The following is an 11,898-nucleotide window of genomic DNA, read 5'->3' on the forward strand; positions in this document are numbered from 1 at the left end:
ATTAGCTGGGTGTCGTGGTGCACGCCTTTAGTCTCAGCTGCTCAGGAGGCTGAGGCAGGAGAATTGCTTCAATCTGGGAGGTGGAGGTTGCAGTGAGCCAAGATCACACCACTGCACTCCAGCCTGGGAGACAGAGCAAGACTCTGTCACATAAACAAACAAAAACAAAAACCCAGTATTAATTCCAAACAATGCGTGCATGCAGTATTTTCTCTACTTGAGTGAGTTCTTGTAATTGGGTTTTCTAAGCACGCACACTAGCCTTGCTTCTTGTCCTTTTATTCCTTTCCCACCAACCATTGACCAAGAATTTTTTAAATTTTAATTTGGATTTTTTTTTTAAGTGAAATGTTAACTTTTCCTCTTTGAATAAATTCCCATTTGGAACATCAGCATGCAGTCTGAACATTTATTCACCTCCTGAGCTCATACAACAGTTGTGGGAGTTGGTGCCGAAGTGAGCGAAAAGCCAGATGAATGCTTCTAAGTTTGGGAGGAAGAGAGAGGTGAGTGCGGCTTGTGGGTGATCACTTGTCAGTTGGGGCCTCTGGAAAACAAGAGGTTGAGTCAGGATTCTGGGTGCACGTCCTGCCAGTGCCATCACAGAGGGCTTTCCTTCCACGGTGGTGACATTGGAGGTGGGATGTTGTGATGGGGGCAGTTGTGGGGAAGCACTGGCCTTGAAGTTGGGGGCAGCAGTCAAGTGTGGACTGTTGTGTCCTGGACAAATCACCTCAAAGCTCTGAGTCTTGGTTTCCTTGTCCACACAGTGGGGTGAATGCTACCCCTGCTGTTCCCCAGGTGTGAGGGGTCACTGCCTTGGTGAGGATGGTGCTTTGCAGATGTGCAAGCATTTCTACCATCTCAATAGGTTGGGCTTTTTTTTTTTTTCCTTTTTAAAGATGAGGGGATTCAAAGCAAACCCTTTGTTTAACTCAGGAAGGAACTGCTTAACAGCCTGTAGAGCCTATTCCAAGTGCTATTTTGGCACTAATTCCTTTTGTTAGTGAAGTAAAGTTATGCAATGGTAAATGGTATAACACCAAGTAATTGTAGACTCTCACAATAGGTAAAATAGCTCCACTTTACAGTTAAGGAAGCTGAGATTCAACTGAGACCCCAAAGCTAGTTAATGTATTAGTTCTTAGAACATTCTTTGAACGCAAAGACTATGATGAACTCCCTTCTGAGTCACTCACAAATACTAGCCCAGCCACTCTCCTGCGGGTCTTTGAGAAAGATAAATTAGAAGTTATTTTTGAGAGGCAGAGGTTGGGGAAAATTCTCATCACCAACAGATTGAACTGCCATGTGGGGCTGCAAGGAAACTGAGCAAACCCCAGCCCAGGAAGGACTCACCTTTGGCCTCTTTCCAGAGGATGTCCTGAAGAAACTTCCCCAAGGCCTGGCTGTGCTGCTGGTACTGAACCCCTGACAGCTTGATTCCAACATCAAAGGGCGCGTTGAACTAGGAGGAAGGGCAAGAAGGACCCAGGAGATGTCAGAGGTCATGCCCATCCGCATCCCACAGCAGGCTCAGGGCTCTCTGCTGTCTCCTCAGAAGTTGGGAGGGAGAATGCCCATTGGGCCCCAGCAGGGATTGCTGAGTGACACCTCAGCCAGGTTCTCTGCCTTTCTCAGGGCCACAGCTCATCTTCCCACTCACCATCTGTCAGACACTTACCTTGCAGTCTCACCATGTCTGCCAGCCTTAGCCTCTAAGGGATTGCTGGTAAAAGTTATGGTGTCCCCTAGTATGAGTTTTTTACTCACTTGCAGTTTTTAAGACAGCAGGTTGAGTCACCAGTGGCAGCATTTCAAGCCCTGGCAGGGGTGTCTCTGAGGGGCAGGGGTCTGCCTGGCATTCACATCACTGGCCTGCTGGCTATCCCTTCCCTGCCCCCACTTCTTTCTCTGTTCTCTCTTGTTTTTTCCTTCTCCCTTTTCTCCTTCCTTAGGTATTTTTTCCTCTTATATGCATAGCCCTTTCCTCGATGCCTGGAAAATCAAAAGGAAGCTGATGTTTTCCTAGAAAGAGGCTCTGAGCCAAGTCCTCCTTTCTGCGCCTCTATTTCTTCCCCTCTACAGAGAGTGCCCCATCTCCAGTTTTCCAGGCATTCCTGAGATGATTTATTGGAGTTCAAAGCTTTGGGTAAGTGGGAAGGAGCTCTGCTGCAGATACATGGTAGACTTTCCTTGAGAGCAGAGATTGTCTGTTTGCCAGTGGCTACCTTGGTGCCTGGCCATGTTGGGCACTGATGTCTGAGTCAGTGAAGGATCTTAGTGCTGGGTCATTTGGCCCTCACAGTAGAAGGCGAGGAGTTGGAGGCCAAGGACTAGAATGCAGGACTTTTAAACCCACCCAGCCCTGAAAACCGCTTTAGTCCCATTGCCCTTCCTCTGCGTCAGGCTGGGTGTTCTCAGTGCCTCCCTGTGGGGCAGGAGCTACCACTGTGCCCGTTTTACAGGTGAGGACACAGGCACAGAGAAGCTATTAAATAACCAATAGCTACGTGTTTCCATTTCAGAATCTATTCCCTCCCCTTAACTCCACCTGAAGGTGGACCCAGTGGGGAATGACATGACTGATTTTTATTTTTTATGTTTTGAGACAAAGTCTTGCTTTGTTGCCCAGGCTGGAATGCAGTGGCATGATCTCGGCTCACTACAACCTCTACCTCCCAGGTTCAAGTGGTTCTCCTGCCTCAGCCTCCTAAGTAGCTGGGATTACAGGCATGTACCACCATGCCCCACTGATTTTTGTATTTGTAGTAGAGACAGGATTTTACCATGTTGGCCAGGCTGGTCTTGAACTTCTGACCTCAAGCTATCCACCCACCTCTGCCTCCCAAAGTGCTGGGATTACAGGTGTGAGCCACTGTGCTCGGCCCCCGCCTTTTTTTTTAAAAGGAATGTTGGGGCCTTCCATTCCTTCCAGTAAATACTCATTTTTCTTCCACGTCTGAGTTGAATGCAGGGTGGCTGATCACCTGGCCGACATCTTAGGAAACGCGAGCACTGGTCTGGGAAACTGATGGCCTAACACCTGGCGCTGTGGTGCAGGCAAGCGAGAGCTGGCGTTAGTGCTGGCTGGTGGGGTCCGGCTTCCTTCTTGGCCTCAGTGGCTCATCTGTTCAATGGGAGTGGGGCTTGGTCTCCAGAGTCTTCCACTTTGAAACTTGATTTTGGGAGGAAAATGTTTGCAGGGAGGTAGAGGGGCCTGAGATGAGAGAGGTGGGTGGGACCCTGGGATACAAGGGGTTTTGGTAGTGGAGTGCTCCAGGGCTCTGTGGCTGCCCCTCTACTGGCAGCTCCAACACCTCCCAGGCATTTGACTTCTGGTTCTAGCCTAGGCAGTGTGGGTCACATGCTCCGAGGTTGGCTTTCACTGAAAGTGCAGACTTCCTGCTGTACCAGCCCCACTTTGCGTCATCAGCCACCAGGACCTCTTCCTCATCTGGACTAATGTGCAGCTCCTCTGGCAGGGATGACCATGTGTGGAGCTGGCCTCTTTTAGCAGCATAATGTCCTGGTTTTAGCATTAGGATATGCAGCTCTTTAAAATGGGAATCTAATGGGTCCCATAGTGTGGAGGAAGGGTCTGAACACCGCTGGGTCCTGGTGAGAACAAGAGTGAGTAGGGGCTCGGGGTTCTGGATGGCTTTCTTCCTCAATTGGAGAACAGTCTGGTGAACAGGCAGGCGGAGGCCAAGGTGGGCACGTTTCACTCCTCCTGAAGGAAGAGGCCTCCCTTGGGCCACTGTGCACTGTCTCTGTTCACCAGACCAGTGAGGGGGAAGAGGGCTTGGGGACTGGAGTCAGCCCTGACCTTGTGTTATGTCTCTACCACGCGCTGCTGTGGTACCTTGGGCAAGTGAGTTCACCTCTGAACTGTCCTCAGCTCTGAAGTAGGAATGATGCCAGCCCTGCTTACCTCACAGGTCGTAGGGAGCAGATGGAGCATAGCAGGAGTGAGGCAGTTAGAGATAAAGTTGGTATACTTGGGCTCAGTTCTAATAACTGCCATTATTAAGTGCTACCCTGGGGGAATCCTGCTTTAGCTGCAAAATGGTGTCGCCAAGCAAACGCTTAGAAGAAACTATTCCCTGAACCACAGCCACAGGCAGGTTGCATGGACAACCCCATAAAATCCCTTTATTCTCTCCTCTCTGCTCTTGGGTTGTCTCTGAACTTTCTCCTTGCCCCACACACGATTTGTCAGAACAAAACTCGGCCAGATCTGCCCCCTCCTTTCCTCCAGGTGAGGTGAGTGAGTGCCGGAGCCCAGGCTGCTGACAGCTCTCCCACCCCGGGTGCTGTTTTGAAGCTTTCCAGCCCCCAGTTCAGGCCCTAGAAGCCCCTGAGTAAAACATGGTTTTGTGCAGAGAAACATCTTCAATCTGGGCCTGCTGTTTATTTGTACATGTCTCTGTCTCTGTGCACTGTATTTTCTGTCCTGTTTGAGTCACCTGGAGGCTCTGGCACCCTCTCTTCTCTGCCCAGCCTTCTTCCTTCCCTATTCTGCTGTAGCAAAGTTACTTCTCCCAGGTCTTTTTCTCTTAATAGACAAAGACCTCATAGAACCCAGGGCAGAGCTCAGCTCCTTTGGTGCCATTTTATAGTCCTGGTGAGCTTGTAGATGGACCCTGTTCACTGCCACCTCTCCCTGCCCTCCCTTTCCCCTGACCCCAGCCCCCTTACTGCCAAAGAATCATAAAACTACAGAGGTACCAACCTGGATTTCCAGTTCATCCTCTACCCCTTCTGCCTGGTCTCCATCTTCTGGGCGGAGCCAGCTTTCCAGAGCTCGGGTCTGCAGCTTGGCTGGTGGCTTCTTGGACTCCTTTCTCTGCTGCAAGGGGGAAATGGTCTCTTTAGGACCCTAAGCTCTCATGTCCTTCCAGAAACAGCGTGGTCAGACCCAGAGTCCTCTGTGCTCTGGGAAAAGGCTGAAGCCCAGAGATTGTGCCCTGGGTCACAGAGCTGGTTGTTAAGTGGTAGGGCTGGAACAAGATAGCTAGTCAGCGAGTGGGGCTTTGTGGGGAGGTCTTACCTGGATTCTCTGGTGTTCAGGGCTCAGGAAGCTGGAGCCTGCCATGGCCAAGTCCAGCGAGAGCACGCTCAGGAGCAGGAGGCCGCAGATTGTCTTTGGGGAGGGCATGGCCTCAGCTGGGTTGCAGACAGGTGGGCCTGGGGGAGAGAGGGTCTCCAGCCAGCTGCCTCCCCTTCTCATGTGCCTCTGAGCTTGCTCAGGTAGAAGCCCGACAGATGGGGTGAGGGGCTTTACCATCTGAGCTCCTGACTGCTGTGTAGAGAGGACCCCTCTCCACCTCCCAAGGTAGAAGAGAATGGAAGGATGTGTGTTCTCTTCTCCAAGGCTGTTCAGAGCAGAACGCCTGGCAGCAGGACTTGATAGGGGCTGAAAGGCACTCCTCCCCAGCGCCTTTTATCCCAGGGTCTAAGGAGCTTGTTGCAAGTCTTTATGAGGAGTGAGGGAGCTGAACCAGCAAGGGCCCCAGGGGACATGGGCGGGGGTTGGAGGCAGTTCTTAAGCCAAGCTTTGTCTCTGAGCAGCCAGCCAGACTCAGATTATCCAACATCCCCTGTGTTTAGAGGGAGCTCCTGAGGCCCAGAGAAGTTACATGATTGGGCAGCAGTCACGGATAATAAACCCATCCGCAAACACACACACAGAATAGAGAGAGAACCTACCTGCGATTCCTGGTGGAGGTGGTGCCTGGTGGCTGTCGGGTCCTTATATAGGAAGGCTGGTGTTTGTTTTAAACCAGCAACCCCATCTCAGAGGTGGCCTAGCTTCTGTGGGGCTGATGTACATTCCTTGGGAACTAAAAATGTTTGTGTCCTCTGGGTAGAAGTCAACAGTGGAGGTCAGATGCCCTGCGGGATTGCTGGGTTGGTGAGAGGTGAAGCATGTGCTCCAGCTGTCCCTGGAACACAGGGTGGTGGGGTGCCCCAAGTGGGCATGGCCCTGGTGGAGGAGGGAGGGAGGAGAGGGGCTCTGGGGTCTGGGTGCAGCTTTGTTGCTGTGTGACCTTAGCATACTCGCCCTTTCTCCCTGGGTAAAATGAGGCTGTTGTCACTAGGAGAGCTCCAAAACCTCCCCAGTCCAGCTCCCTGTTGTTTCCCGTGTGCTGATGCAGCTCTGGCCTCTGTGAGCCCTGGGAGCCCGTGGGGAGCCGGGCTGGTGATCTTCCACCTTCCCAAGGAGGAGAGTCCCAACTCCCGGGTGAGCAGAATGCTTCTGACTGTCCTCTGGAGCAAGCTGGTGTGGGGATAACCTCAGCCAGTGGCTTTGCTTCAGTAATTTCTGCCAGGTGTTGTGAGATGACTGCTTGACTTGGTGTTTTTTCACATGGCAGCTTGACTTGCCTTCCCCCAGCAGTTTTGGTCTCTAGTTTAGCCTGTTCTGAGAGGGAAACACATTGGACCTGGAGGTGGAAGATCTGCGCTTAGCATGGGCACAGCTCCTCCCTCATTGACTGGCCTTAAGCAGACCACAAATGATTCCCCTTACCCAGAGTCTTTGAGGGTGAACTGAGGCGATGGGAGAAAGTGGCTTCTAACCTGTAAAATGGCCTGCAGATGACAATGGTTTCATACCAGGCCCACAAAACTTGACAGCATAGGTCAAGGCCACTGCCTCATTCCCCTTGGCCCCAGGAATTCCTTCCTTACTGGAGTGCTTTATCCAGCTGGGTGCCCAGGCGGGAACCGCTACGGGCCAGTGAGTTGTCTGCAGAGAAATTCTAGCAGTTCAGGAGAGGAGCTAACCTGAGGCTGGGGCTTGTGGCAGTGATGTTAGCAAAGGCTCCAGGAAAGAGGCTTGTGGTGAACTTGGGGCAGGCTTTGAAGGAAGGGCTTCTTGGCAAGCAGAGGGGAGGTGAAGGCATGGATAGAGTATGTCAGGGCAGCAAGGAGAAAGCTGGATGGCTTGGAGGAGGGTGGTGATGAGGTCTCCTAACAAAAATGTTAGAAGGTGCCTTGGGAGCTGCTAGTCCAAGAAGTTTGGGCTTTATTTGCAGGAGGGAAGCCACTGAAGATCCTTGAGCAGAAGAGAGACGAGAGACAGACCATAGAATGAAAGAGCTGGAAAGTCTTTCAAGCCCTGGGAGGCTGAATCCTTTATTTCACTGTAATAAAAACTGAACACCAAAGGGTCACACTTTCCCCAAAGCCATACAGCTATCGGGGGCAGTGCTGGGGCTCCCACCTGAGTCTCTTGGTCCTAGTAAGTGCTCTTTCTGATATGCCATCTGGCTCCGTAATGAACATGGTGTTCCAGGAAAATCAGTCTGCACTGAACAGGATAGAATTGGGGCAGGAGGATGTCCAGTGAGGCAGTAGAGCAGCTGATTGCCAAATGACCACCTACTCTGACCTAAAAGATCAACCTCAGGGTAGATGGGGGCTTTCTAGTCTCTTGGGACAGCAGAAGCACAGGCCAGGTTGGACTGAATCCTTAAGTAGGACGTGATGGACAAAGTACCTTCTGTTGGTAAACATCTCCCCACTGGCCCACTGTGGTGGCCAAAATCCTGTCTTTAGTCGCAGCAACATGTGAGCATGTCACCAGGAGGCCTTCACAGACCTGTCCGCCACCTCAGTGTAGACATTTTTTGGCCCTGGAGCCCAGAGAGGCTGAAGGTGGAGAGGGTGGAGGGGTCTATAGTCCTCAGAGAAGACTTGAGCAGCTTTTTCAGAGCCACCAACTGCCCCATCAAAAAAAAAAAAAAGAAAAAAAAAAACTCCCCAAACAGAAAAACCCTAACTATGGTGACCAGGCACCTCCTGAGACATGAAGCCTCTGCTTACCCGGATCCCAGAGGCCTCTCCAGGCAGAGCTGCTAGTGTTGATCTTAGATAAGACTACCAGTGAGTAAACACCCACTTCGAGCTGTGTTATCTTTGGGAAACTGAAATGTCCCCTGGGAGTTGGAAACTCCACTAGCCACATACCACAGAGTCGAGGAAGGAAGAGCTGATGGATGGAAGAACCATGGTGGCGGAGGCACCCGGAAGCTACCTCACTGTCCTCTCAGTTATGGAATGGAGGAGGGATGCAGGTAGAGGACACAGCAAATCTGAATCACGTGGAACTTGGAAGAAGCATGAACGACCTGGAGGGGACTGGCTGACTAGCCTCGTGCTTTCCAAATGTGAATAATAACCAAGCCCAGTTTGGCAACTCATTGAGGGTGAGGATGAAGCCACGATTTCCTTTTTGGACCTTGGTGGGGCTCAGGAAGCAGGTTCCCTCCAGGCGGTAGTTTTCCTTCCCCTTGCAGGTCTCTTGAGGGCCTGCCTTCATGAAGGCACATGAGTGACTCATTTGTGAATTAATTGCTATATGTAAAGAGCGTCTGAGGACAAATTATCTTCATATACTTTTCATTATAATTTTATTTGTACTGATAATTAATTGCTTTAGCAAGCAGTTTTTTTCATGGATTTGGCTAAACTTTAGTCTGAAAGAGGCAGATTCTGAGATTCTAGAAAGAGATTTTATTCTTTGAGATAGGGCCATTTGGTCGGATTTCTTTTTGTCCTAGTTGTAGCTTCCGTAACTTCTAGATTCACATTTTTTAATAGATATATACAGGCATACCTCGGAGGCATTGCAGCTTTGGTTCCAGACAATAATGAAGTGAGTCACATGAATTTTGTTGCTTTCCCAGTGAATATAAAACTTATGCTTATACCATATTATAGTCTGTTAAGTGTGCAACAGCATATGTCTAAATATGCATGGTTTTTTTTTTGAGACAGGATTTTGTTGTGTCACCCATGCTGGAGTACAGTGGCACTATTATGGCTCACTGCAGCCTCAACCTCCCTGGACTCAGATGATCCTTCCACCTCAGCCTCCCAAGTAGCTGGGACTACAGGTACATGCCATCACACTCAGTTAATTTTTGTATTTTTTGTAGAGACAGGGTCTTGCCATGTTGCCCAGGCTAGTCTTGATCTCCTGGCTTAAGTGATCCTCCTGCCTTGGCCTCCAAAAGCCAAAGTGCTGGAATTACAGATGTGTAGTCTTTGAAATCTGGTGTGTATTCTTATAGCGTATATCAATTTGGACTTGCCATGTTTCAAATGCTCAGCAGCCACATGTGGCTGATTCTAGATAGGTGGCCGTCACTCTGCAATCCTCCCTAACCTCAGCCATGCTCTCTCATCCCTCCTCTTTGCCAAGCCTAGCGTCTCCCACTGGGGCTTCCCTAGCCTCCAGCCATCTTGGGGCCACAGCTCTAACACTTTGCCTCTCTTGTGTCTTCAGTTTGTTACCTTCCAATGGCTTCTGCTTTCTGCCTTAAAATACACCCTGGTCCCTAATCCTGAAAAAGCTTGTTTTGCACCGATCTCACCCTCCCCTCATGTTACGTCTCCATTTCCTTTCCCTTTCCTTGTGTCCCCTTCTTTACTGTGTCCTGGCCCCTCAAAACTTGAACTTGCCTTTCATTGCCACCACTGTACTGAAACTGTTCTCTTAGCGTTGCTGATCGTCCAGCCTTTTAGTGTATGGACTGCTAAGAGCCATAGGACCTCAGGGTGGGCTGTGGCCTGGAGGGCCATCTAATCTCAACTTCCAGAAGACCTGTGTTGGATTCATGAGGAAAGCTTCATAAGTTTTATGCACATTTGTAAGACTCTGTCCTTGGATTCTGATCCAGTAGCTCTGGTGTGGGGGCCTCAATCTTTTTCAGGTATCCCAGGTAATTTTGATTATAAATTACCAAGTATCCCAGGTAAATTTTGATTAAATGCTTGCTTCCAGCAGAAAATTTAAACATGGAAGATGCAGTCTTTCTCTCTGAATATCCTAATTGTTTCTAATAATGTGAATACCTTATATAACCACAGTACATTTATCAAAATTAAAACACCAGTGTTGGCACATTACTGTTAATCTCCAGATTATTTGTAAGTCACTAGTTTTTCCACTGTCCCATCTGTTCTTCCTTTTCTTTCGTCTTGTCATGACCACTTTTGGAGGGTTTTTAATGGTATCATTCTGTCTTAACCATCAGTTTATTAGCTGTACCAGTCTGTTTTATTTATTTTTTTTTTGAGACGAAGATTTGCTCTGTTGCCCTGGCAGGAGGGCAGTGGCATGATCTCAGCTCATTGCAACCTCCACCTCCCAGGTTCAAGCAATTCTCCTGCCTCAGCCTCCTGAGTAGCTGGGACTACAGGCATGAGCCACCACACCCAGCTAATTTTAATATTTTAAGTACAGATGGGGGTTTCACCATGTTGGCCAGGCTGGTTTCGAACTCCTGACCTCAGGTGATCCACCCACCCTGGCCTCCCAAAGTGCTGGGATTACAGGTATGAGCCACTGTGCCCAGGCTGCCTTGGTCTTCCTGAACTCTGACTTCTGTCTCTTCAGCTCCCAGAGACTACTAGACACTGGAGTCTCTCTTTTGGCCCAGAAACTGCTTCTGGGTAGTAATCTGGGGCATTTGCGGTACTTACCTAACTTGTTTCCCTGTTCCCAAATGCTACCTGTTGTCCTATGACTGAAAGCAGTTGTTTCATGTATTTTTCATGATTTCCTAGTTGTTTATAGTGTGAGAGAAATTCTTATTAATTATTAAAGAGACAGAGTCTTGCTATATTGCCCAGGCTGATCTCAGACTCCTCGGCTCCAGAGATCCTTTGTCTTTAACCTCCCAAAGTGCTGGTTACTGCACTCGGGTAGGGAATTGATTTTTTTTTTTTTTTTTTTTTTTGGGACAGTCTCACTCTGTTGACCAGGCTGGATTGCAGTGATGCAATTATGGCTCACATGCAACTCCTGGGATCAAGTGATTCTTGCTACTCAGCCTCCTGAGTAGCTGGAACTACAGGTGTGTACCACTGCACCTGGCTAATTTTTGTATTTTTTAGTAGAGATGGGGTTTTGCTGTGTTAGCCAGGCTAGTCTTGAATTCCTGGGCTCAAACTATCCACCCTTTTTGGCCTTTCGAAATGCTGGGATTACTGTTGTGAGCCATCGTGCCTGGCCGGGTAATTCTTATAACTATTAATCATTTATATGCAGAAGTGGAAGGTCTCCCTTTAGTGTTTCTAAGCTCACTTGTAGATGGAAGCCTGTGAATCTTCTAGTTTTACAAATTGCTCTCACATTGGCTTCCTTTCTACTCAGAATGGACGAGTATTTGATGGCAATTTTTAGGGTCTCTGGCATATAGCACCGTAAGAACTCCCATTTTCTTTGCCTTGCTGCTCTCAGAGGTAGTCTCTGAAGACTTTGGTCCTGCTCTGTGTTCTAGGGTCTGTGGGTTTCTTTTGCTGTCCTAGTTGGTTTGTTTTTGCAAAAGGATTAAGAACAACATGGCTGCTAGTGTCTCTGGCTCTAACCAGAACTCTGCCTTTTATATTTCCCTTTTATTTCATTTGGGCTTGGCAACCACCCTGTGAGTTTTACAGATAGTATTTCTATTTGACTAGCCTATTTTGTGGTAACAAAATTTGGGGTCTCCTCTTACCCCAGGAATAGGTTAACGTGTTGGCACTCTAAGCAGAAACAACTGTTATGGTGGCAACTTTATTTAACCCCGGATTATCTTAACCAATCCTTGGTAGTATATTACAAATAAAGCACATGGCCAGGAACCCATTAACCTACCACCAACCCAGAGTGACACGGGACTAGTTCCTTCTCAGTATTTACTTGGCGGCAGCAGCTGGCACCATAGGAAGCCCAGGCCCAGGCTCAAGGAGCGCAGGGCATATCAGGAGGCAGATGTGGATGTGGCTAACAATTCAGTGTGGAACTCTACACTGAGAAGTGCACGTGAAGGTGCCTTCCTGGGCTTTGCTTTTCTGAGTAATGGAAGGAAGGAAGCAGCTGTTTTTATGTTGGTCTCAGAA

The 11,898-nt window shown here is 49.1% G+C and overlaps 1 protein-coding gene across 1 annotated transcript; it reads right to left on the reverse strand.

The window, feature by feature from the left end:
- Positions 1-395: 395 nt before the first annotated feature.
- GHRL (ghrelin and obestatin prepropeptide) lies at positions 396-5,193 on the reverse strand. The gene is made up of 4 exons (XM_017965078.4): positions 5,054-5,193; positions 4,736-4,852; positions 1,360-1,468; positions 396-547 (listed from the first exon to the last, which is right to left on the reverse strand). Exons 1-4 carry the CDS (start codon positions 5,159-5,161, stop codon positions 528-530), a joined length of 354 nt encoding a protein of 117 aa, XP_017820567.2. The 5' UTR covers positions 5,162-5,193; the 3' UTR covers positions 396-527.
- Between the last annotated feature and the right edge of the window lie 6,705 nt (positions 5,194-11,898).

This window comes from Callithrix jacchus, chromosome 15 (assembly GCF_049354715.1).
Source record: "Callithrix jacchus isolate 240 chromosome 15, calJac240_pri, whole genome shotgun sequence".
Taxonomy (NCBI): Eukaryota; Metazoa; Chordata; class Mammalia; order Primates; family Cebidae; genus Callithrix; species Callithrix jacchus.